This window comes from Rhincodon typus, chromosome 13, assembly GCF_021869965.1.
Source record: "Rhincodon typus isolate 14 chromosome 13, sRhiTyp1.1, whole genome shotgun sequence".
In the NCBI taxonomy this organism is placed as follows: domain Eukaryota; kingdom Metazoa; phylum Chordata; class Chondrichthyes; order Orectolobiformes; family Rhincodontidae; genus Rhincodon; species Rhincodon typus.
The window spans coordinates 15,513,478-15,541,413 of record NC_063344.1 but is presented as its reverse complement, the minus strand read 5'-3'; the positions used below and the strand labels follow the sequence as shown (position 1 = coordinate 15,541,413).

Below are 27,936 nucleotides of genomic sequence, written 5' to 3'. Positions count from 1 at the left end.
TTTGACACAGAATTTTATCTATAACTTTGTGAAAAAAATATTCAAAGATGCACATACAGCCTAATTTTATGCTGGAATAGAAGAGCTAGGCTAGAATTTAGAACAAAAAAATGTTAGCAACTCATATCACTATTAACGATGTGTCACTGGCATTGAACCAGTAGATTTCTGCTAATTGTGTCTTATGCTCAAACGGTAAGATATGGGAATACCGTCTGGGAGGGGAATAAAAATGGGAAAGTTGAGGTAATCTTTCTTCTTAAGAGGCAAAATAGCACAACTTTGATTGGCAGGGATACACTTCCAATAGCACAATGGAAGTACTACAGCCTTAAGATAAAACTGTGACAATTGGAAGCATTACAAATGTTTGAGGAATTTGAAAATTGCAACCTCCTCTTCAACTCTTGTGCAGAGTTTACTAGTTTTACATGCTTAGACCTTGGGTATCCTCAACTACAACTCACTCCTGTGCACTAAAACAAGAAAGATTAAGGTTTAAAAAGCATTTTTGTCTTCTTAGTTTTTAAGCAAACAGATAAATGAGTCCACTTCACCTCAAGCCCCTATGTTGCACCATAGACTGTAAAAGAAAATTGTCATTTGTATACAATTAAATCAACAAAGGCTTTAGATACAGCAAGTGTAGCTTATAACATTCATTCACAAGAGAATTGTGCCAAACTTCAGAATAATTTTACAAGCCTCCATGCTTGGTATGGAGAATTACCCCAGGCAGGGCAGATTGCAAAATTAATTTCCATAAGTTTTTTAAAATCTTTATCCTCAATGCACTACCAAGCAGACAGGCTCTGAAGCACAGCTGGAAATTATCCAAAAATAACGTAAAGGGTAATCTAAAACAAAGATGAGAATTTTGCAATCCATTTACAGCCTTAACTGTCACTACCTCTGTATTCTCCTCCAGCCACACAACCCACAGAGATATTGATGCTTCTCTAATTCTGAAGCGTTCCTCATTTTAATTGCTCAATTAGTTGTTGCTCTCCATTTCTCTTTCCTTCTTTAAGATACTCCTTAAAATCTATATCTGTGACAGGATTTTGGTCATCTGCCCTGATACCGCTTCACATGACTTGGTGTTACATTTTCATTTATAATACTCCTGTGAAGGACCTTGGCACTATTTTATTAAACTGGAAAAGTGTTAGATAAATCCAGTTTCTTGTGGGATAACATATTCGGTGATTCCATAGTTTTACTGCAATTCAGTGCAAGTCCATTCCTGCAGCAAGATACTAAAAGTACGTTGTCAATTGGATGTTAATTACCATCACCAACAGCCAAAGTGAAGTTGGGTAGTATTTGAAATTGAGTTTTACATATCACTGTAACATTACTCTCATTGTTTTTAAGAGCATAGTATTGAAGTGGAATGGTTATTTTCTATCCATTGCTTTCAAAGTTTATCAAATCACTGTTTGATAAGCTACAAATGACAGCCCATCTCTACTGTGAAGGTACTTGGGGTATTCTACCCAACAATCCATTCACTTAGTTATTTCAAAAGGACTCCCCTAACAGTTGCATTTATTTAGAAATAGGTTAAATCTGTTGAATAATTTAAACATCAAGAATGTATAAAAGAAATCTTCCACAGTATCACTTACCAAGCTTTTGAAAAACATTTAAAATATAATTCTATGCAGTGAAACTTGTTTCACAGATGTTTTCCGAGGAAATCTACATTCTTCGTCAAGACAGGCAACATTCTAATTCTCTTACAGTCAGCAGTGCTGTCAAGATTAATAATTCAATTTAAGAAAGGTGGATTACAATAATTTTGTAATCTATACTATCAAATGGACACCAGAGCCAAAATGAACAGGGTTTTAAATCAAGTGTCCGAGTATTAAGCATTTACAAACACCCAATTCACAATGGAGTCTGGCAGATGATATTATAGCATTACCAAAATTTCAGTACAAATCAAAAATAGAAAGTATTCTCGATGTGTTTCAGATTTCAAATAAATGCAGTTTATCCATTGGCCTAATGTATTTATAACTTATTTTCAATCTGATATTAGGGTTTTTTTGGTGCAGTTTGAAACTATCACTTCATTTTAGTTTCAAAAGGTTGCTTGCTTCACAATTTTTATGCTGTAACTTTTAATAGTCTTGACTCAAGTTTTCTATTTGACTCTGATTGAACAACACGATTATTGTAAGATGCAGATCTACAACTTGGGGAAAGAAAGTGAGCCAATGTCAAAGATCTCAATTTGCCTTTGGAAATAGCAATTTTAAAAATGATACATTTATAAACAGCATTTCTATAATAGAAAGCTTTTTTGTTACAAAATTACGCGCATTAATATCTTCTTGCAGCTCACATTAACATTTAACATTTTCTTAAATGACATTTTGTATATGTATGAACAGGATTTGCATCAAGAAGATTCACATTTAATCAGACCACTTTAATAGGTTACAAGATACATTATATATAAAAAGGTGTGTCCAAGAAAACTTCAAAGTGCAGAACAAAGGGAAACAAAAACTGAAGTATATAAATAATATTCCCATTTATAATGAAAAAGAGGTTGCAGTGCAACAACAAAATTTTGATTGATCAGTTTACTTTGCTAGCAGTTAGTCTTTGGTGGTGAGTTTGTGTGAAGGGTAATTTTGTATTGAAGAAATTATTTTGCATATGTATAAAAATATTTTGCTTAGTCTGTTTGCCAAGATAGAGTGCTCAGTCAGCTTCCTGGGAAGTACAAACATGAAAATAGGTTTTGTTTTAAAAATATGAAACCCACATTAAAAGATATAGTTTTAGGAATCTTGGTCACAACATGGTTCAAGGTTAAAAGCACATTTTCCTCAAGCTTCAAACTGATTACACAAACTACTGAGCAAAACAGGATACACTGCTTTATATGGAAAACAAGGGAAGTGTTGTTCCTTCAGGCAGCAATGCAACAACCAATGCAAACAGCTTCAGCAACTTCTTCCTGAAAGCCAGTGGTAAGAAAATGACAAAGGGTCGATATAAATTCAAATTCTTATTCTTCCTGTCACAAGGAGATTAGGGAATCTTCAAAGTAGCTGGATAAAGAAACACTACACTGCCACATCAATGATTATGCCCTCACGTTGATTAGTTTTCAGATTCTATTCATACACTGCATGGTGTTTCTTGCTGCCGTTATGTAAGATCCATTGATTTAGTTCAGGTTTCTTTCTTTGGGCTTTGCTGTCCACTTATTTCAGGCTGGTGAAAACAAGAGAATTTCAGACATGGGAAGTGCAATGACTAAATATTAATACCTTATCACATTAAGTTAAAATCTATGAGACATATAAGTGGATGAGAAGCTTGACAGATTTTGATTCCCTGGTAGCTAGTTACAATTTGGGGTATTAAACTAGACATTTTGCTATGTTTTCAGCATGAGATACCATTTGTTAGTATTTAACCCTATAATTCAGTACATGTCTTTACTTAGATAACTAAGAAAACTCATATTCTATAATCTAGCTTATTGGAAATATCACATGCACTGTACTAGTTCCTTCAACATCGAAAAAGCTGAAGGAAATAAGCAGCAGGCTATTGTTAAGGAATAAACTAGTTTAAACAGTAAGAAACAAGTGACTATTAACTTTAACAAATAAGTCTACAGCAAATACAGATTTTCTTAATTTTCTAGGTATATTAAAAACAAAGAAAAAGGAGTTTTGCACTGGCTTATTAACATAAGCCCAAGAGAAGCTGGAGAAACCCAACAAGTCTGGCAGCATCTGTGGAGACATTATCAGTACACAGTTGTTCCGAGGTTTGTAGTAAGACAGTATTGCAGGCATGACAAAACTGTTTCTGACAATTATTATTTTGAAGTGAAACCTTGCACAAGAAAAATATCTGTATTTAAACTGACAATTTAACATAATGAAACACCTAAAGATGCTTCACAAGAGCATTATAATGCAAAATTTTACACTGAGCCACATATGGCAATTTTAGGGAAAACCTTGACCAAAGAGATAGGTTTTAAAGAATGAAGGACAAATGATTAACAGAAAGGCAGAAAGTTTGTGGAGGGAATTCCTCAAAGATTAGATCTCATACACCCCGAGCCCCAAACCTTGCCAGGTCTTCACCATCCCCCAGGCCTCCCCCTCACTGAGGATGAATGATCAGTCCTCAGTAAAGGAGTCACCTTCATTCCCCTCCACCCACACATCAATGAATACCGTTCACTCTTGGACATCGAACAGTTTTTCCGCCACCTCCGCTCCTATTTCTTTAATCACAAGTCTAACCCACCCTCTATAGACACCTTCTCCCGCTTCCAACACACCCGCTCCTCCTGGACACCACCCCAAGGCCTCCTATCCTCCCTTGACCTCTTCATTTCCAACTCCTGTCACAACATTGATCGCCTCAACCTCTCCACTCCAACCTCTCCCCCATGGAATGTGCAGCCCTCCGCTCACTCTGCTCCAACCCTAACCTCACCATCAAACCCACGGGTAAGGGAGGCAAGGTTGTGCTATGGCGCACTGACCTTTACATCGCCGAGGCCAGGCGCCAACTCTCTGACACCCTTCTCCTACCACCCCTTCGATCATGACCCCATCCCTGACCACCAAAACATCATATCCCAGACCATCCATAACCTCATCACCTCAAGTGACCTCCCACCCACAGCCTCCAACCTCATCGTTACCCAACCCCGCACCGCCCATTTCTATCTCCTTCCCAAAATCCACAAACCCGACTGCCCTAGCCGACCCATTGTCTCTGCCTGCTCCTGCCCCACTGAACTTATCTCCGCTTACCTTAACTCTATTTTCTCGCCCCGGTCCAGGAACTTCCCTCCTACATCCAGGACACCACCCACGCCCTCCACCTCCTCCAAGACTTCCAAATCCCTGGCCCCCAACACCTCATCTTCACTATGGACATCCAATCCCTGTACACTTGTATTCCTCACGCAGATGGCCTAAAAGCCCACCACTTCTTCCTCTCCCGCAGGCCCAACCAGTCACCCTCGACCAACACCCTCATCCGCTTAACCGAACTCGTCCTTACCCTTAACAACTTCTCCTTCAACTCCTCTCACTTCCTACAGACTAAGAGGGTGACTATGGGAACCCATATGAGCCCAAGTTATGCCTGCCTTTTCGTAGGATAGGTGGAACAGTCCCTCTTCCGCAGCTACACTGGCCCCATCCCCCACCTCTTCCTCAGCTACATCGATGACTGTATCGGCGCTGCCTTGTGCTCCCACGAGGAGCTTGAACAGTTCATCAACTTTACTAACACCTTTCACCCCAACCTCAAGTTCACCTGGACCATCTCTGATATCTTTCTCTCCTTCCAGGACCATCTCTGGTGACCACCTTGAAACGGATATCTATTTCAAGCTTATCCACTTCAACAGCTACCTAGACTACATCTCCTGTCACCCACCTACCAGCAAGAATGCGCCGCCACCTACAATCTGAATCCACAACCAAGGATATGTTTCCCTCCCCACCCTTGTCTGCCTTCTGTAGGGACCGCTCTCTCCGTAACTCCCTCCACACTCCCCACTAGCCCCACCAACCCTGGCACCTTTCCCTGCAACCGCAGGAAGTGCTAAACCTGCCCCTACACCTCCCCTCTCACCTCCATCCAAGGAACCAAAAAAACCTTCCACATCAGACAAATGTTTATCTGCACATCCACTAATGTGGTCTACTGCATCCAATGCTCCCAATGTGGCCTCCTCTACATCGGAGGCTCGGAAACTGCTTTGTAGAGCACCTGCGCTCTGTTCATGACAAACGACAATACCTTCCAGTCACGAACCACTTCAACTCCCCCTCCCCAGTCCCTGGACGGCATGCCCATCCTGGGCCTCCTCCAGTGTCACAATGAGGAGGAGCAGCACTTCATATTCCGTCTTAGGAGCCTACAACCCAATGATCTCAATGTGGACTTTACCAGTTTCAAAATCTCCTCACCACCAGCCTCATCCCATGTCCAACCCTCCCACTCATCCCCACCTCCTTGACCTGACACAACCTGTCCATCTTCTCTCCCCCATATCCGCTCCTCCCACCTTACTGACCAATCCCTACCACTGGCTACCTTCACTCACCTATCACCATCCCACCTACCTTTCCCAGTCCCACCCCTCCTCTCACTATTTATTTCAGAGCTCCCCTCACCCTCCCCCATTCCCCCGACTTGAAACGTCAGCTTTCCTGCTCCCCTGATGCTGCCTGGCCTGCTGTGTGCCTCCAGCTCCACACAGTGTTATCTCTGACTCCAGCATCGGCAGTTCTTACCGTCTCTGGATAGATATCTTTATTGTGGGATGAGATAAGAAGTAGGAATGAGCGAGGCCATAGCGGAGTTTGAAAATAAGGATGAGAATTTTAAAATGAAAATGTGTTGCTTAATCGGGAGCAGATGTAGTTTACCTAGAATAATAGCGAACAATTTGAATGACATCAGGTTGACGGAGGATATAATCTGAGAAAGGGAACAGGACTGCATTCAAATATATAAAAGGTGATAAGAATTTCATTGTCAGATGAATTGAGGTGAGGTTAAGTTGGGTGATATTATGGAAGTGGAAACATATGTCTTCACAGATGTGTCATTGGAAGTTCATTTCAGAATTAAATAGGATAGCACGATTGCGAACAGTCTGGTTCAGCCTCTTGCAGTTGCTAGAGAAGGGATAGAGTCTATAATTAGAGTTTTTAGACATATAAAAGATTAAGAGAGAGGCAAGACTGGACATTGGACTGCTGGAAAATGAGGCTTGAGAAGTAGGAATAAGAAACAGAAATGGCAGAGGAACTGAATAGTTACACAATTTGCATCAGTCTTCACAATAGAAGAAACCACCAGATACCAGGATTTCAGGAGAGTCGGGGCAGAGGTGAGTGCAGGGGTCATCAGTAACGAGAAGAATCACTGGACTTGAAACATTAACTCTGTTTTCTTCTCATGATACTGCCAGATCTGCTGAGTTTCTCCTGCAATTTGTTTTTGTTTCAGATCCCCAGTAAGTGCAGTTCTTTGCTTTATTAAGGAGCAAATACTGGAGAAGCTGAAAGGTCTGAATGGAGGATAAGTCACCCAAACCAGACGGACTATACTCCAGGGCTTGGACAGGCTAAGAGAGTGGGCAAAGAAGTGGCAGATGGAATACAATGAGGGAAAGTGAGATTATACACTTTGGTAGGAAGAAAATGTGTAGACTATTTTCTAAAACGGGGAAAGGCTTTGGAAATCTGAAACACAAAGGGACTTGGGAGTTCTGGTTCAGAATTCTCTTAAGGTTAATATGCAGATTCGGTTGGCAGTCAGGAAGGCAAATGCAATGTCACCATTCATTTCAAGATGGCTAGCATACAACAGCAGGGATGTACCACTGAGGCTGACAAAGTGCACTTGGAATACCATGAGCAGTTTTGGGCCCCCTATCTAAGGATGAATATGTTGGCCTTGGAGGGGTCCGGATGTGATTCACAAGGATTATCCTGCAGAGGAAGGGCTCGTCATATGAGCAAGTGGCTGAGGACATGGGGTCTGTACTTGATGGGAGTTTAGAAGGATGAAGGGGCATCTCATTAAAACTTAGAATACCAAGACATCTGGATAGAGTGGACATGGAGAAGATTGTTCCACTTGTCGGACAGACTAGGACCTGAGGGCACAGCCTCAGAATGAAGGGGCGATCCTTTAGAACTTAGAAGTGGAGGAATTTCTTCACCCAGAGGGTGGTTAATCTGTGAAACTCATTGTCACAGAATACTGTGAAGGCCAAGTCATTGAATGTTTTTAAGACAGAGGTAGATAGGTTCTTGATTCGCAAGGAAAAAAAGGTTTATGGGGAGAAGGCAGGACAATGGGGTTAAGAAATCTATCAGCCATGATCGAACGGCAAGTGGACTCGATTGGCTAAACAGCTTAAATCTGCTCCTATATCTTATGGTTAGGAAACACATTTTGTAGTTTGGAGCAAATATAGTGGCTTTGATCTTGATACAAAATTTCTCCTCGTCCAATATTTAATATCAGACTTCTGGTCTAATGTTACGTTATCAGGCTGAGTGTCAAATTAGGCAACACATATAATAGTTGATGTTATGACTTTCCCTTTTAAAACAAAACCTTAAGTAACTGTAACCTCACAGACAAAGGAAGCCTGATTCAAAATTTATAATTCGTACTGAAGTGAGGACTTAGATTTACAATTAAGCCAAACTGGGACAAGCAAATTATTTTCAGTGGCGCTTCGTGTCTGGTGGCCCTTCCGGACCCGAAACGTTAACTCTGTTTTTTGCTTCACAGATGCTGCCAGACCTGCTGAGCTTTTCCAGCAACTTTGTTTTTGTTCCTGCATCCGCAGTTCTTTTGGTCTTTAATTAATTTCAGTTTCAGTTTGTCTTCCAAATTTGCTGTAACATTACTATAGCAGTTTCAGTATCCATTTGAGAAATAGAAGAGTTATGTGCTTTGTGCCAGGGGAAATTGTTTCCACAGTGAATGATTCTTAGTGGAAAATAGGATGCCTTTATCTGAACATTTACCAACTTGACTGGAATTGTGATCTAGTTGCTCTTGCCCTGACTTACCCCTCCACAAAAGGAGATACAGTAGTAACTTCTGACCGGAAACTGGTTATACATTATACTTCAAAGGGTAAAACGTATAAGTGTACAGAACTAAAGCTTAAGAGATTGACAATGTATGCATTGGGGTTTTCCACTGTCAAGCAAAACACTTGAGGCAACATTTGACAGAACCAGAAATAACAAGTAACCTTGTATCATTCAGTTCAGGCAGATGCTATAAAGCAGTAATGGGTACTAACCTCCTATGGTTCTTGCCTTGCCAAGATAAAGTCATAGAGTCAGAGTCACACAGCATGGAAACAGACCCTTTGGTAGAACCCGTCCATGCCAACCAAGTTTCCCAAACTGAACTAATCCCATTTGCCTGTGTTTGGCCCATATGCCCCTAAACATTTCCTATTCATGAACCTGTCCAAATGTCTTTTGAATGCTCTCACTGTACCTGCATCTACCACTTCCTCTGGCAGTGCATTCCACATCTGAACCACCCACCGTGTGAAGAAGTTGCCCCTTAGGATCCTTTTAAATCTTTCTCCCCTCACCTTAAACCTTAAACCTATGTCTTCTGGTTTTGAACTCCCCTACCATAGGGCAAAGACCTTTACTGTTCACCGTATCTATACCCATAATGATGTTATAAACCTCCAAAAGGTCGCCGTTCAACATCTTACACTCTAGTGAAAAAGGTCCCAGCTTATCCAGCCTCTCCAGGATCCCAAATCCCATGTGCTTTAGTTGTACAAAATGATTGCTTGTGTGGGACGTTTTCGAAAGTCTTCTGAAAGTCCTAGTAAACCAGATCTCCTGGCTCTCCTTATCAACACCAGTAATTACATTGTCAAAAATTTCTAGTAGATTTGTCAAGCACAATTTCATTTTTGTAAATTCATGCTGACTCTGAACGATTCCTGTCAATGTTTTCCAAGTACCCTGCTATTAATTAGGAACTTCCCCACTTCTGATATTATGTTGGAGGGAAAGTTGATTAAGCTGAAGATGGCTAGGTCTTCAATGCTTTCCTGAGAAATCTATAATAATTGCCAAATTTTTTATCTACTTCGGAATTGGATTGTCTGTACCATTATAAAGCTCACATGAGCAAGTTGAATGACACCCACCTTTCAGTTACCTATGTTCTAACAGTATATCAATTCAATGAAAGCACTTTCTGAAGCAGCTCTCTGATGTCCCAGCTCATTGCCACCTGAGTTAGTTGATAATATTATTGCATTCTTGGGAGACTGAACCACCTATATTTGCAATAGTTACTGTAAACATAAGCTTAATGTCATTAAATTTGCCTGAATCTGTTCACCTCTGTGCAAATTTGGTGAAACTGTAGTATACAAAAATAAGGAATCTGTTTTTACCTGTGCAATTTCTGCTTTACCGAAGTTCTGTTGCTGTCTTCTTCTAACTTCTTCCTGAGTTAGTGTTCCTCCTGAAAATTTTATTCCATTTATATATTGTTAAAGTTAATCATTCCCAGAAAACCATTTGTTCTATTTTTGGTACAGCATCTCATCCTGAGGGACAAATAGAAACAGTTCATGTTTACCCTTTTCTCAATCACTTAAATCTGCTTAATCCACCCTATTTTAAGAAATTGTGAATAAATTATTTTGTTCCACTCATATTATAAAACCAGTGTATTTTAATAAGAATATGATAGGGTAGCGACTGACAATCAGGAACAGGAATTCAAATTCCACTGTGGCAGTTTGTAAAGTTGATATCAGTTTAACGAAACCTAAATCAAGCTGGAATAAAAAGTTGGTAACAGTAAAAGTGAGCCTTAAGTTGTCAGATTGTTATAAAAATCCAACTGAGTCAGGAATGTCATCCTTTCGCAGCCTGATCTTTTACTGGTGAATTTTTCCTTTGAAATGATGTAGGCAGTAATAAGAAAATTACCTCAAAAAAGACATCAGAACTGCAGTGATTCAAGAAATTAGTTCACCATGAATCCTTGTTCATGACACCCACATTCAAATTCTTTTCAAGATTAGTAGCCATAATTTCTTGCAAGGAAGAAAACTAATTTGAAAAAAATATAGTGCTGCAGTTAAAAATTCAGACACTTCAGGAATGTATTGTGGCCCTATTATTAAAATTAATCTGACAGTGATAATGTTTTACTCACCAACTGCTCTTGGAGTGATAGAAACGTGACCAATATTCTGACGTTTCAACTTTTCCAATGTAGCCAACTCTGCAGATGCTTCTAAATGGAAGTCAGTAAAACAAGTTAGATAGAAGTATAAATATGGGAGCTTTCATTCTGTAATGGTTAGATCTTATAGCATTGCTAGTCACTTTTAGTTCAATTCCTAATACATCCTGATGTTAAGTACTTCTACCTAACTTTTGAGTGCTCAACATGGTAAATTGAGGCCTCAAGTATCTATTAATGATAACTGTAGTGATTGGAATGAGGTCAGCCAGGTGGAACTCATATTCTGAGTTCCCTGATTGAGGCTGTTAACTTGGTCCAATCAGGGAGTCCTGGTTTACAGATTTATAAACAGGAGTGTCAGGGGTTCTGCTTGCTAAGAGCTGGCTCTGAGCTAGCTAGTCATTGTTATGTACTATGTATGTCTAAATAAAGGGTGACTTGGTGAGGGGATATCAGCATTCATGGAGTTATTTCAATAATCTAGTTTGCCAGCAAGTTGAGAAAGTTGCCCATGGACTTCTCACCTAGAATTTCATTGCAGAGGTGGGATTGAGTCTCTTGGGGCTCGCTGGGTCAGTGTTATGTAGTAGGCACGTGTAAATATATCTCTTTCTTGGCAACAAGAGAAAATCACATCCCTGAAGAGATTTACTCACAATAGTCATCTCTGAGTTGGGATAAGCATCATGCCACTATTTGGGAAACTTGACATGTTTGATCCAGCCGTTGAAGACTAGACCTAGTATGTGGAAAGAATGTGCTATCTTTCCCCCCTAGGCAAATGACATTGGGCCTGATGAAAAGCAACGAGTAATTCTCCCGACAGCTTGTGGACCCACAGCTTTTTCAGTTATTTGGAGCCTAACTTTCCTGGACGTACCAGATACTAAAACCTTTCAAGAGTTGACAGATTTTGCGAAGGAATATTATGACCCCAAACCTGCTCTAATTCTGAGACACTATCGGTTTAACCCAACAGTTTGAGAACCAGAGGAATCTGTATCAGGATTTTTAAACGAGGTTACAATAGCTGGCAGAGGCATATGATTTTGGTTTAACCACAACTAAGATGTGGGATTAATGATGTGACCATGCAAAAGTGCCTGCTAGCTGAAGCTCAACTGGACTTCGAACAGGCACAATAACTGGCTTTGTCATTAGAAAATGCTGCAAGTGGAGCTTACGAGTTACATGGTATTTCAATGAAAGTGGACATGCTTGCCAGGCTGACTGAGCTTGGCTGAAGGCATCACTTGACTGAAAGCAATTGCATAGCCTCACTTACGACAGACTTTGAACAGAGAGTCTCTAGGTCAGCCCACAGCAAAGCCCCAAAACAAAACCAAGCCTTGGCCACACAGTAAAAATTTTCTCAAAGATCTGGGCTGGCAAGCCATTGTGGTTGCTGTCGACATGTGGACTCGAGACAACAAAAGAGTCCCACTATGCCTAAATTGAGTAACAGAACTCATAGGCTGGTATCCAAGAGCGTGCACACCCTCGAAGGTCCACCTACAGTTAGTCTGAAACAGTTAAATTGCTAAGCAACATCCAAATTAGAACAATCAACATAAATGTCTCGTTAAATGATCACCCAATTCTAATGGGAGTCGATACTAGCGTGGCTGTATCAGTGACTGCAGAACCAGCCTTTACCAAACTTCACTGAGGACTCCAAACCTTAAGCTTGCGCAAGGCCTCGGCCACACTGAGAATCTGCACTGGGGAACCCCTACAGCTTAAGGGTCCAACTCCGGTTCTGGTCTGTGATGAGAAGCACCTGGTTCAGTTACCACCGATTGTAGTAAAAGGCTCAGGCCCAAGCCTGAGCGTGTGCGAAATTAGTTGAGAAAGATTCAGATTGATTGGATCGACATGTTTCGATTAGAAAATGGCTATCCGAGTGAAGTCCTAATTAAATATCTGGATGTTTTTCAGGGAGGTTCACCTTACATGTTGACCAAGAAGTAACTCCACAATTCTGCAAGGCCTGCTCAGTGCCATTTACCTTATGTGTAAAAATAGGGGCAGAAATCAGAAAGCTGGAAAGTGAAGGAACCATGAAACCAGCATTGTTTGTGGAATGGAAAGGACCTGTCATATCGATTATGCAGCCCAATGGGTCAGTTTGCCTTTGCGGGAATTTCAGTCAAACAAACAAACAAAGGACTTATAATGCAAACTGGTGGGGGCTGTCCTTCATGAAGGTGGATGAGCCATGCACACCTGCAATTACGAATGGATGAGGATTCCTGGAAGTATGCTACAGTTAACATCCATAAGAATTTATACCAGTATATGAGACTGCCTTTTTTGGGTATCATCATCCTGTGCCATTTTCCAGTGGAAATGGAGAACATTTATTAAAGTCAACCCCAGATTCCTATTTATCTGGGTGACATGCTAATAACGAGAAAGACCAATAAAGAGTATTTACAGAACTTAGACATAGTGCTTAACCAAGGCAGGAGTGTGACTTACAAGGGAAACACGTGTGTTCCAGGAACGTCAAGTGACCTACTTGGGCTACAGAGTTGACAAGACCAGGTTACACCCGTTGGAAGATAAAGTTGGGGTGATCAAAGGTGACCCCATCTCCCACGACTTTACTGTAGCTTACGACTTCCTTGAGTTGGTGAATTATTACAGAAAATTCATTGATAACCTGGCCTCCATTCTGGCATCCTTATTTGCTACTGAAAAAGGGGCTGCATTGGAAATAGTCACATAGCCAGGATGTAGTCTTTAGGGAAGTGAAGAAGCAGCTATCATTGTCTATGGTGTTGGCACACTACGATTCCAAGTGAGATAACATGTGATACCTCCCTGTACTATAATGGGGTGGTGTTGGCTTACCGGTGGCCCAGTGAAGAGGAATGGCTGGTAGAATGCACTTCCCAGACTTTGACTGATGCTGAATGAAGATACACCCAGATAGATAAGGAAGGTTTGGCAGTTATCTTTGGTGTGAGAAAGCTCCACCAATACCTTTACGGAAATAAATTTGTAACAGTAACAAACCAGAATCCCCTGCTAGGGCTACTTAAAGAGGACAGGGCTGTGCTGCTTCAGGTTGAATTCAGCAGTGGGCTTTTATTCTGAGTGCATGCATGACAAATTGGAACACTGTCCAAGAGGCCAAGTGGCAAATACGGATGCCTTGAACTGCCTCCCACTGGCAGATACACCACTAGAAGAGTCTGTTCTGGTTTTAAACTTTCTGGACACCATTCTGGTCACTGCTGACAATATCCGACAGTGGACACAAAAAGATCCCGACCTGGCAAAACTAAAACAGCTACTTGTGATGGGGGAAACAAAAGGGCCATGACAACCAGAATTGTAACCTTTCTGGACCTGGCAAGACCAGATCACCATACAGCATGGTATATTCCTCTGGGGAGCAAGAGTGATTGTCCCGAGCAAAAGTCACCACCAGATACTGGCTGAACTCCACCAGGGTCATCCAGGAGTTTCCAAAATGACGATGTTGGCGAGAGTTATGTCTGGTGGCCAGGATTGGATGTCGACACAGATGCGTTGGTGGGGCAATGCCCAAAGGGTCATCAAGGACACAGCTGCCTCACATTTATGGGAATGGCCAGGTAAATCCTGGACTCGGTTGCACGACGACTATGCTGGTCCTTTCATGGATTCCATGTTTTTAGTCATTGTGGATGCCCACTCAAAGTGGCTGGACATGCCTAGAGTTCATTCGTCAAATACTACGATGATGACTGAAAAGTTGCAAGCATATTTTGCGATACATGGACTCCCGGAGGTATTGGACACAAACACAGGGCATCGTTTACCAGCAGTGAATTTGAGTATTTCCTAAAGTTGAATGACTTTCGGCATTGCAGATGACACCAAAATTGGAGGTGTAGTGGACAGCGAAGAAGGTTACCTCAGAATGCAATGGCACCTTGATCAGATAGACCATTGGGCCGAGGAGCAGCAGATGGAGTTTAATCTAGATAAGTGTGAGATGCTGCTTTTTGGAAAGGCAAATCAGGGCAGGACTTATACATTTAATGGTAAGGTCCTGGGGAGTGTTGACGAACAAAGAGACCTTGGAATGCAGATTCATAGTTTCTTCAAAGAGGAGTCCCAGGGAGACAGGATAGCGAAGAAGGCATTTGGTATGCGTGCCTTTATTGGTCAGTGCATTGAATATAGGAATTGCGAGGTCACGTTGCAGCTATTCAGGACATTTGTTAGGTCATTTTTGGAATACTGCGTGCAATTCTGGCCTCCCTGCTGTATGAAGGATGTTGTGAAACTTGAAAGGGTTTAGAAAAGATTTATGTGGATGTTGCCGGAGTTGGAGGGTTTGAGTTATGGGGACAGGTTGAATAGGTTGAGGCTATTTTCCCTGGAGTGTCAGAGGCTGAGGGGCAAACTTATGGAAGTTTATAAAATCATGAGGGGCATGGATAGGGTAAATAGCCAAAGTCTTTTCCCCAGGGTGGAGGGAGTCCAAAACTAGAAGGCATAAGTTTAAGGTGAGAGTGCAAAGATTTAAAAGGGACTTAAGGGGCAACTTTTCACACAGAGGGTGCTGTGGGTATGGAATGAGCTGCCAGAGAAAGAGGTGGAATATAGTACAATTACAACATCTAAAAGGCATCTAGATGGGTATATGAATAGGAAAGGTTCAGAGGGATATGAGCCAAATGCTGGCACATGGGACTAGATTAATTTAGGATATCTAGTCGACATGGTCAAGTTGGACTGAAGGGTCTGTTTCCATGCTGTACAGCTCTATGACTATGTGAAGACAGCTCTATACCATCCATTGTCCAACGCTCTGGTGGAAAGAGCAGTCCAAACTTTGAAGCCAGGCTTAAAGAAGCAGCCTACAGCATCACTCGATATCAAACTGTCCCAGTTCCTGTTTGATTATAGGACCACCCCTCACTCACTCAACTACATGGACATCTTCAGCAGAGTTGCCAATGGGGAGAAGACGCCGCGCCAGGTTAAGTCAGATCTTCCCAGGCCTGGGGGTGGGGGATAGGTGGGAGGGTGAAACGGCCTCAGGAATGTCAATGCCGGACTCAAGACTCCTTTAAACGAGACAGGCAGTCAACTTCAGGGAACAAAGTTTGGTGTCTAAGCCACCGGAATGACCCTGCATGGGTAACAGGCAAGGTGGACATGAGGTCAGGATCATGATGTACTAAGTTCAGGTAGGAGAGGCAACCCTGAACAAGCTTGCAGGTCATGAAACTGCAATCACGTAGAAGGGGCAGGAGCAAAACATCCCTGGCCCCAGAACATCTAACAAGGCTGTCAGAAACCAGTTCTCCCCCTCTGCCTAGTGTCAAAGAGGACAAGATGGACACAGTAAATGTTGCAGTCTCGATGCCTTTACCACATGAAGAAGAGTTCTGGCCGGCATATTCTGGGTGCAAGAGGCAGGCTATGGTTTGGTACACACTGCCAATAACAGAGGCGGAGGTAGATGAACCTGTCCCTGGAGAAGCTACAGGAAAAAGAACGGGCGTACATCCCAGGACTTAGAGAGACAGGGATGTAGCAATTGGAACAAGGTCAGCCAAGCGGACCTCACAGAATATGAGTTCCCTGATTGGGGCTGTTGACCTGGTCCAATCGGGGAATCCTGGCTGATAGATATAAACAGGAGTGTCAAGGGCTCTGCTCACTCTAGGAACTGGCTCTGAGCTAGCTGGGTCAGTGATATGTACTATGCATGTGTAATTAAAGGGTGACTTGGTGACAGGACATCAGCCTTCATGGAATTACTTTGATAACCTAATTTGCTAGTGAGTTGAGAAAGTTGCCCATGGACTTCTCACCCAGAATTTCATTAGAGGTGGGAGCAAGTTTCTCTCCAAGGTCAACTCACCCAATTCTTTCCTCGCCTCACTAACCCTCTCTCTCTCTCAACTTGTTTCTCCAAGGAGGGGAAAATCACACCCACAAATCTGGAGTCATTCCTCCCCTGAAGACGACAGTTATTTTACCTTATAGAACTTACTCTGCATATGGGTTGCTAGAATGCTGTTAGTGGGAGTTCCACCACGCATAATTTACCTCCGTCAATGACTTAAAAATGACCTGATAATTTATTTCACTGCTGTTTGACTTATGAACTAATCAGCTGCTGAGTCTCCTGCAGTTTATTCACTGTTGCTATGAAGCTTTTGGTCAAGACCTTAATCACACTGATAGCAAGAGTTTAGTCTTTATACTGGCATTGGTAGTTCCTGGGGTCTGCATTTTTGACTAGACTAACTGTGTTATCATAGTACAATGAAATGTGGAAAGTAGGATTGCCAATCCTCAGATACAAAAGACATCACAAAAAGGAAGAAAAAAAAAATGAAACAGCAAGATCGTAAACAGATGCTATAGGTGACAATGTCTGTTGATACCCTGAAAACATTCATAGTATGCCTGTGCACAATGCATGCACAGTACTACTGTCAGTACTGCCAGTGACATAATTCCATCCTGTTTGCACATATTTATAGTACTTATTTGAAAATCGCAATTTTTTTTTTTACTGGCAGGGCATTCCACAAAGTTTGCATGTACTGAATTTTCTACATGCACGATGAGAACCTTTTAAGGGTGTCAGGAGACACAGCTGTTATGAATATGCAAATTATTTTCTAAATTGCAACTTCAACTAGAATTGTTTACACAGAATCTACAGAAGGAATGCTTGATTCAAATTTGGATGGAGATTCCAAATAAAAAACTTGAATATTTAAAAAGTGTAAATGTCTTTGTCATGAAGATTCAGACCATCTCATCAGCTGTCTCTTCTGCTTCCCTCCCTTCCATTAACCCAGAGTTCTAAGACCACTTAAAAATTACACCATGCCTGAGCCCTGAATTTACATCTCTCTAGTTTCTCTCCTATCTTAACTCAAGCTCTTTCAGAGCTCATTTTGTCCATGAGACCCACCACCTCCTGCTCCCTCAACCGCATTTCCACTAAACTGCTCAACTTTCATCCCCAGTCCTCATGAAATCTAATACTGTTAATTATTCTCTCTCTTCAAGTGATGTGCCTCCCCTCCTTTAAAAGTTGCCAGTACCACTCAGTTCCTTGAAGATGGAGCCACGGGCAGACAGAGTCGTGAAGTAGGTGTTTGGTGCACTTGCCTTTATTGGTCAGTACATTGAGCATAAGGGTTGGGAGGTTATGTTGTGGCTGTACAGGACATTGGTTAGGCCATTTTGGGAATACTGCATTGAATTCTGGCCTCCATGCTATAGGAAAGCTGTTATGAAACTTGAAAGGGTTCAGAAAAGATTTACAAGGATGTTGCTGGGGTTGGAAGGTTTGTGCTAGAGGGAGAGGCTGGATAGATTGGGGCTATTTTCCCTGGAGCACTGGGGGCCGAGGGGTGACCTTATAGACATTTATAAGATCATGAGGGGCACGTGTAGGGTGTATAGCCAAGGACTCCCAGGGAAGGGGAGTCCAAAACTAGAGGTTATAGGTTTAAGGTGAGACTGGCAAGATATAAAAAGGACCGAAGGGACAACACAGAGGGTGGTGTGTGTATGGAATGAACTACCAGAGGAAGTGGTGGAGGCTGGTACAATTACAACATTTAAAAGGCATTTGGATGAGTACACAAATAGGAAGGGTTTCGAAGAATATGGGGCAAATGCTGGCAAATGGGACAAGATTAATTTAGGATATCTGCTGGCACAGACAAGTTGGAACAAAGTGTCTGTTTTCATGCTGTACAACTCTGTCTCTACATCTTAACAAGAAGCCTGACCCCACTGTCCTTGCAAACAAGTGCCCCATGTCTTACCTCCCTTTCCTTGTTTAAAAAAAGGGTAAAGGGATAATCTGAGAAAGTATTATTATCTTAACTTCAGTTCAGTTAAATTATTGGAATCAACTTTGAGTTACAAAAGAAACCTGCAATTAAAAAGGCTTCAATTAGTCAGAAAAAGCAACTTGGATTTTTTTCTGAGGGAAGGCCAAATCTCATTAACTTAGAATTTTACAGTTTTTTCTTTCAGCTAACAGGACTAGACAGGGTATATGCTCGAAGGATGTTCCTGATGACATCGGTCCAGAAACAGTTGTCTCGGTAAATCATTTAGGACTGAAATGAGGAGAAATTTCCTTTTCCCAGACAGTGGTGAGCTTGTAGAATCTGCTACCACTGAAAGAAGTTGAGGTCAGAACTTTATATGATTTCAAGAAGAATGGCAATTGGGGCTGAGGGCATCAAAGGATATGGGGAGAAGCAGAAACAGGCTATTGAGTTGGATATCAACCGTGATCATACTGAATGGCAGTACAGGCTCCAAGGGTCAAATGGCCTACACTTGCTTCTAGTTTCTATGAATTGTTTGGAGAGAGTGAGAAGTAGAATAAGGTTAATGAGGGCAGTACAGTCAAGCTCTCTACATGGATTTTGGAAGGGATTTTGTCAAGGCACCACATGATAGGCCAAACAAAAATGCCAGTAGGATCCGAGGGACAACAGCAAGTTGGGTCTAAAATTGGCTTAGCGGCCGTAAGCAAAGGATAGTTGAAGTATTTTTGCAATTGGAATCAGCTTCTTCCGCACTCTGTTTTTAATTTCAAATTTCCTGTATTTGCAGCACCTTGCTTTTATTAGAATGTTATAATTTATTGCAAGAGGAAATGAACATAAAAGTAGGGAGGTTATACTTCAGTTACAGAGGGCATCAGGAGTACCGTGTACAATAATAGTCACCTTACCTAAAGACTAAATGCGCTGGAATCAGTTCAGCGAACGTTTAGCAGTCTAAAAGCTGAAATAGGTGAGCTGTCTTCTAAAGATAGGTTGGACAAGCTAGGTTTGTATTCATTGGCATTTAGAAGAGCAGGAGGTGACTTGATTGAAACATATTAAGATCCTAAGGGATCTTTACAGGGCAGATGTGAAGAGGATATTTCCTCTGATGGGAGGATGTACAACTAGGGGTTACTGTTTAAAAATAAGGCATTGACTGTTTACATAGAACATAGAACAGTACAACACAGGAACTGGCTCTTCGGCCCACCATGTCTGCATTGACCATGATGCCATTTTAAAATGATCTTGTGCTTGCACATGTTCCGTATCCCTCTATTCCCTCCTTGTTCATGTATTTGTCTCTTAAACAGTGCTATATCTGCTTCCATCACCTTTCCTGACAACGCATTCCAGGCACCTACCACTCTCTATGTAAAATACCTGCCCCACACATCTCCTTTAAAAATTTTCTCCTCTCACCTTAAACCTATGCCCCCTACTATTTGACATTTCCCACCCTGGGAAAAAAGACTCCAACTATCCACCCTATCCATGCCTCTCACAATTTTATATATTTCTACCAGGTCACCAGTCAGCCTCCGACGCTCTAGCAAAAACAATCCAAGTTTATCCAACATCTCCTTATAGCTAGTACACTCCAAACTCCAATCCAGGCAATCTACTGGTAAACTTGCTCTGCATGCTCTCCAAACCCTCCACATTCATCCTTTAGTGTGGCAACCAGAACTGCACACAATACTCAAAATGTGGCTTGACTAAGTTTTTACACAGCTGCAACATTACTCACCAACTTGCAAACTCAATGCCATGACTAAGGAAGGCAAGCATGCTCTATGCTTCCTTTATCACTTTATCCACGTGTTGCCACTTTCAGGGAGCTATGAACTTGCACCGAAGGATTCTTCTGTGTATCAATGCTCCTAAGGGTCCTGCCATTTACTGTATATTTTCGTCTCACATTTTTCCTCCCAAAATGCATCACCTCACTCATCCAGACTAAACCTCATCTGTCATTTCTTTGTCCAAACTTGCCAATTGATCCATATCCTGCTGTATCCTTTGACAACCTTACTAATCTACAACTTCAATAATTTTTGTGTCATCTACAAATTTACTTATCAGACCATCTACATTTTCATCCAAATCATCTATTTTATCACAAACAACAGAGTTCTCAGTGCTGATGCTTACGGAACACCACTGGTCACAGTCCTCCAGTCAGAAAAACACCCCTCAATAACAACCATCTATCTTCTATGACCAAGCCAATTTTGTATCCAATTTACCATGGATTCAATATGACTTAATCTTCTGGATCAGCCTAACATGAGGAACCTTTTAAATGCTTTTCTAAAGTCCATGCAGACTTCATCCACTGCCCTAGCCTCAACAATCATCACCGCTTCCTCAAAAAACTGAATTAAACTCATGTGACAAGACCTTCCCCATACAAAGCCATGGTGACTATCCCTGATAAGTACATTATTTTACAAAGGTGAAGAAACCCAGTCCCTAAGAATCATCTCCAATAATTTCCCCACTGCTGATGTAAGGCTCACCATCATATCATTTCCTGGATTGTTCCCATTGCCCTTCTTAAACAAAAGGAACAACTTTGGCTATTCTCCATTCTTTTGGGACCTCGCCTTTGGCTAAAGAGAATACAAAGATCTTTGACAAGACCCCAGGAGTATCCTGAGATGGATTCCATCAGGCCCTGATGATTTACTTACCTTAATGTTTTTCAACATCCGCTCCTTCTTAATATCAACATACCCTAGAATAGCAATTTACCCCTCCCTAATCTTACCATCAGCCATGTACTTCTTGGGGAATACCAATGTGAAGTATTCATTAAGGACCTCACCCATTTCCTCTGACTTCATTTATAAATTCCTTCTTTGTCCTACTCTTTCCCTAGCTACTCTCTTGTTCCTAATACACATATAAAATACCCTGGGATTCTCCTTAATCTTAATTGCCAAGTACATTTCATGGCCCAATTTAATATTTGGTTAAATTCTTACCTGCTTCCTTTATATTCCTCAAGAGCCTTATCTGATTTCAGTTTCCTAAACCTTACATACACTTCCTTTATCTTTTTGACTAAACTTATTATCTCTTGTCATCCAGAGTTCCAGAATCTTGCCATCCTTATCTTTCATCCTCACAGGAATGTGCTGGTCCAAAATGCTGATCAACTGGCCTTTAAATCAGATGTGGATTTATCCTCAAACAGTCATCCCCAATCTAATTTCTCCAGTTCCTGCCTAATACTTTTGGAATTAGCCTTCCTCAGATTTAGCCCTTTCACCCAAGAACCAGTCTTATCCTATCAATAATTATCGTAATACTTAAGGAATTACGATCACTGTTCCTAAAATGCACTTCCGTTGAAATATTGATCACTCGGCCACGCTCATTCCCCAAAACAAAGTCTACTACAACTTCTTCCCTAGTTTCAAGAAACACTCCTGATGCAGCTAACAAACTCTGCCCCATCTAAGCTCCTTGCATTAAGGATGTCCCAGGTGTCAGTGGGGAAGTTAAAACCATCCACTTGTGTTTACATCTTTTCATTATCTGCCTACACATCTGTTTGTCTATCTCCCGCTGGCTATTGGGAAACCTACAGTATAACCCCATTATAGTGATTTCACCTTTCTTATTCCTGAATTCTATTTATATGGCCTCACTGGATGAGCTCTCTGAGATGTCCTACTTTAGTGCATCTGTGACATTTTTCTTAACCAGTAAAGCAACAACAATCCCATTCCCACCCTTTTTACAATCCCTCTCTATCATGCCTGAATCAGTTTAACCCTGGAATGCTTTATTGTCAGTCCTGCCCTCCTCATAATCAGGTTTCCGCAAATGGCTACATCATAGCTCCATGTACTGATCCAGGTTCTGGGCTAATCTTCTATACTCCTTGCATTAAAATAAATACACTTCAGACTGCCAGTCCCGCTGTGTTCATTAATCTGACTCTACCTGTTCTCCCTATTAGAATAACTTGACTTAAACTCAACCTTCTTCTTGATCACTCTATACGCTGATCTACTACATTGGTTCCCACGCCCTGTAAAACATGATTAAACCATCCTGAATGGTACTAGCAAACCTCCCTGAAAGGGTATTGTTACCCATCCAGTTTAAGGTCCCACTTTTCCTTCTGTACAGGTCCCTCCTGCTTTTGAAGATGTCCAAATAAAGTCATAGAGATGTACAGCATGGAAACCGACCCTTTGGTACAACACATCTATGCTGACCAGATATCCTAAATTAATCCAGTCCCATTTGCCAGCATTTGGCCCATATCCCTCTAAACCTTTTCCATTCATGTACCTATCTAGGCGCCTTTTAGATGTTGTAATTGTACCAGCCTCCACCACATCCTCTGGAAGTTCATTCCGTACATGCACCATGCTCTGCATGAAAAAGTTGCCCCTTAGGTCCCTTTAAAATTTTTCCCCCTCACCTTAAACCTATGCCCTCTAGTTTTGGACTCCCCTACGCTGGGGAAAAGACCTCGACTACTCACCCTATCCATGCTCGTCATGATTTTATAAACTTCTATAAAGGTCACGCCCTGGCCTCTGGAACTCCAGGGAAAATAGCTACAGCCTATTCAGCCTCTCCCTATAGCTCAAACCCTTCGACCCAGGCAACATCCTTGTAAATCTTTTCTGAACACTTTCAAGTTTCATAGCATCTTTCCAATGATCCAGATAATTGAAGCCCTCTCTCCTACACTAGCTCTTTAACCACACAATCAACTGTATTATCTTCCTCATTTTGCCCTCACTAGCATGTGGGACAGGAAGTAAACCCAGGATTACAGCCTGGAGGTCCTGCTTTTCAACATTCTAGCTAACACCCTGAATTTACTTTGTAAGATTTTGTCACTCTTCCTGCCTACATTGTTAGCACCAATACGGACCATGACTTCTGGGTGCTCACCTTCCCCTTTCCAAATGTTGTTTTCTAACTCAGTGATATCACTGACTCTGGCACCAGAGAATCAACACACTATCCTGGAGCCTTGCTCACGGCCACAGAAACACCCTGTTCCTTGACTATATAGCCACCCATCACTGCCGCTCATCTACACTTCAACCTTTCCTGCTGCACAATAGACAGTCTGGTGCCACTGATCTGGCTGCTGCTGTTGCTTTCCTCTGAGAGGCCATGCCCTCAACACTATCCAAAACAGTATACTTGTTTGAAAGGGGAGTAGCCACAGGGGACTCCCATACCGCTTGTCCCTCCTGGCTTTCACCCATCTATCTGGCAGAACTTTTGGTGTGACCACATCTCTGAAACTCCTACCTCTAAAATTTTCTGCCTTTTGTGTGCTCCTCAGTGAGTTCAACTGCTGCTTCAATTGATCCATGTGGTTTACGAAGAGGGTGGACACACTTTCTGCAGACATAGTTGTCATGGACATTTGACTTCTGTCTGATCACCCACATCTCACAGGAAAAGCATGCAACTCCACTGACTACCATTACACCCCTTACCTTGCTGTACCTTAATGCTGCTTGCCCTCTTCAGCGGAGCCTGACACTCACTAAAACTTGCAATTTGATCTCAAAGCCCCTCTCCAAAACAGCCGTTCCCACTAGAGCTTGCTTTCCTTTTATATGTGACCTGTAGGAAGGAAAAACTCTCACTGAAACCTCCTCAGTCCCTTTTCACTAATGCCCTCTGTTTTGAAATAGAGATGAGGCAATTTGTTTTTCACAGAGGGTCATCAGTCTTTGGAACTGACTTCTTGTAAAGCTGTTGAAGCAGAGCTCTTGAATACTTTAAAGGCAGAGGTGGATATGTTCTTGATAAGCAAGAGGGTGAAGGTTATAGGGGGTAAGCAGGAATGTGTATTTATAGTTACCATGGTCTTACAAACCAGCAGAACAGACACAAAGGACCGACTGGCCCACTTGTACTCCTCAGCCAGGAATTTAATACCACCACAATCTAAACTGTTGAGGCATTGACTTAATTTTAAAACAGAGATGAAAAATAAAAAGATTTTTTTACAACTCACTTTTTTGTAAATTACTCCGCTTCTTCTGGTCTGGTACAGTTACAGAATATGCACCATAACTGGAAAAAATCCAATTAGAATAATCAAAGATCACAAAAGGCTACATAATTTTGATTCCTTTTAAAAATAAGATTGATGTTGTTTTTTTAATGGCATTGCAATAACTATTTACATCACAGCCAGCCCTACATTGTGTTAATGACACCTTGTGATTAAGAGTTTGGAGATAGAGTTATGTTCCTCAGTTTATGGGATTACTATCAGGGCTAGCTGTTTTGAGTTAGAAACTGTGGTTAGTGTTTGAAACTGCCACTGGAGGAGCAGAGGGGTTCTGCAGATCGGACAGCAGTGGAGAGAGAAACTCAAATCCAAAGAAGAGTCATACCGCACTCGAAATATTAATTCTTTTTTTCTCTCCACGGATGCTGCCAGACCTGCTGAGGTTCTATAGTATTTTCTGTTTTTTTGATACAACAAGTGATAATATTTTGTAAGTTTTACAAATTATTTGCTGTACCTCCATAGTAGCCTTTTGCAATTCATGCACTAGTACACCCAGTTATCTCTGCAACTCAGATTTTTACAAGATCTCACTATTTAGTTAATATGCCTTTTATTTTTCCTGCCAAAATTGTCAGTTTGACATTTTTATTTATCCCTCATATCATTATAACTAAAACACATCACAAGGTACCTGATCTCTTTTAATAGTACTGTTTGCAGGAGCTTGATATGTACAGATTTGCTACTGCACTTTTGATACTGCAAAAATATTTCATTTTCTGAGTGCTTTGGAAGATTCTGAAAGGAATTACTAATGCATAATATTTTTTGTTACTGTTTAATATGGTGCTTTTATGATCCCAGCTAATGGTACTACTGGTCTAGTTATATGCAGAATGAAATTTGGTTTGATAGATCACTTTTTTCAGTTAGTTAACATGATCATTTGTAACTGAAACATAGTCACACGAGAATTTAACAACTGAACAGAAATTGATTCTAAAGAGAAAAAAAAAGGAAAAACAAATCAAGCGAAATATCGAAGGCAGTTATAATCTTAAAACACATAGCAAGACAACTTGCTTTCTACCAGTATTTGTTACAGAGATTCACATCCAGAGAAATTACACCCCTATCTCAATTCTTCGAGATTCTGCTAAACTGACTCCTGACAGTTTATTTGTTACAGACTGTGAAGACAATTTGATAAGTTGTTTCCAAATCTGCCAAGATGAGTTTTTCACAAATCTGGTAGTCTAAAAATTTAAAGTTCTAACATCCTATTTCTGACCAAATTCTCCTGGTTTGGAAGTTTCATAAACTAAACCCCACTGCTGAGGTGACTTTTTGCCTAAACTGTTATGAATCCTTCTGGGATGGAGACTAAACTGGCTAAATGGACTACGATGATTTCAGGTACAAAAGGATTTTGTTTTGAGAGGTTGAGTAGATTGGAATTGTACTCATTGGAGTTTAGAAAAAACAGAGATGACCTTATTTGAAATGTACAAGATTCTTAGGAGGCTTAATAGGTGGATGCTGAGAAGTTGTTTCCCCTTGTGGGCGAGTTTAGGACCATAAGGCGTAATCTCAGAGTAAGGGATCACCTAGTTAGGACAGAGATCAGGAGAAATTTCTTTTCACAGAAGGTAGTGAATCTGCGGAATTCTTCACCATAGAGGCTGGGTCATTGAGAATATTCAAGACTGGGCAGATTTTTAAATCAATAAGGGGAAAATCATGAATAATGGGGAAAGTCATGAAGATGAAGTTTGGGGTTATCATCTCAGCCATGATCTCATTGAGTGCCAGAGCAGATTTGATGAGCCAAATGTCCTAATTCTATTTCTATATCTTGTGGCTTCTATATTCAACAGAAGTGTAGTTTTGAATTAAACTGAAAACAAACCAAAATGGCCTTAAACCGCGAATTCTAAAAACAGTAGTACAAAGATCTTTCCATTAACGTTTCAGGAGCTTGCAGTCACCAGCTCTCTGGAAAATAAATGTCTGATTTAGTCAAAGTCCAGGAGGACCTTGCACTTTTTTTAAACTCACAAAGTAACCCATCTGCTATGTTCAAATCCAAATTCCAGAACTGATAGTAACGTATTTAAATTACACATAATGTCCATTTTAAAATGACCAGAATTGCAGTTAATTTTTCATTAATGAACGCGTTCAGGCATGTTGTGACATGCCTCTGTGGCAGGTGGGACTTGAATTTAGGCTTTCTGACTCAAAAGTAGGGACACCGGCCACTGTGCCAGAAGAGCCTTATGTCCACAATTTTAAAGTTGCAAAATTAACCTTTCACAGCAAAACTCCTATTTGTCACATTAACTCAAAGGCAAAAGATCCTTGTCGACAAGTTCTGAAACTGCTACAATTTGGAAACGTGGAATGTTTTGCTTATTTAGAGACACTATAAGGATGAAGTTTACTATAACTGTCTCACAGTAACAAGAAATTTCTGCTCAAAACACGAACTTCTCACCTGTAAGTTGTTTTTTGTGCTGACTTCTGCAGAGTAGATCTTTGATGGGTGGCAGCACATCTTCGCAAGACAGTCGTGTTGCCCTTAGCTGTACTTGTATCTATGCTTTTACCTACCTCTTTACATGTAGTTGTACTGATATCCGCAGCTGTAGTTATACCTTTCCTCAGACCTGTACCTTTGACTTTGACCTTTTGCGTCCCGAACCCACCTTTACCTTTTGCCCCACGTTCATCATGATCATCATTACCCAGTTTCTCCCGATTTATCCTAGGTTTTCTCAAAACCGAATAAGACATGTCTAACCAGAAATAGAAAGCAAAAGGTCTCCGTGTCGCGATCTCGATCGCTAACGGATAGTTGCTAGAGCGTAGGGGCCTCTGGGGGATGTAGGCCACTTCATCACATGCTCCTGTCTGATGTCGCCATGCGATGTCATGTGAAAACTACAATACCCAGAATCCCAGACAGCATTGGATTTCCGGCGGGAAGAAGCTGGCTGATCGTTACTATAGCAACATCGTGATCTTTTATTGAAGGTACAATCTTCTCCGCCTCAAAGCACTTAAAAGAATATTTATTTCGTCATTCCAATCACCTCAATTTTTTATGTACTATTTCTATTTAGAACTTAATTTTTTGCGTGTACTATCTCTCCAGGTTTAAACTAAACTGCTTTACAATGTAAAACAATAAAAGTTTCGAGAACAGACTTTTGGCCAAAATGCTCGCTCTTATAAGTAAGTCTTACAAGGTTTGGAAAGCTGGTATCAGAGAAGCCAAAAGGCCGCAATAGTAAATAAAGCTAT

General features: G+C 41.2%; 1 protein-coding gene across 1 annotated transcript; it reads right to left on the bottom strand.

Moving 5' to 3' along the window:
- On the bottom strand, positions 1–27,573 carry zgc:194621 (uncharacterized protein LOC795037 homolog). The gene is made up of 5 exons (XM_048604302.1): positions 27,128–27,573; positions 24,628–24,686; positions 10,756–10,836; positions 9,983–10,053; positions 1–3,240 (listed from the first exon to the last, which is right to left on the bottom strand). Exons 1-5 carry the CDS (start codon positions 27,424–27,426, stop codon positions 3,199–3,201), a joined length of 552 nt encoding a protein of 183 aa, XP_048460259.1. The 5' UTR covers positions 27,427–27,573; the 3' UTR covers positions 1–3,198.
- Positions 27,574–27,936: the final 363 nt, after the last annotated feature.

What these genes read in the sequence shown, in the direction of transcription:
- zgc:194621 (XM_048604302.1), bottom strand. Translation starts at nt 27,426, where the DNA reads ATGTCTTATTCGGTTTTGAGAAAACCTAGGATAAATCGGGAGAAACTG. An exon ending in GCGGAGTAATTTACAAAAAA is followed by an intron (nt 10,837 to 24,627) that starts GTGAGTTGTAAA and finishes ACTTCCATTTAG; the next exon opens with AAGCATCTGCAGAGTTGGCT. An exon ending in TATCACTCCAAGAGCAGTTG is followed by an intron (nt 10,054 to 10,755) that starts GTGAGTAAAACA and finishes TAAAATTTTCAG; the next exon opens with GAGGAACACTAACTCAGGAA.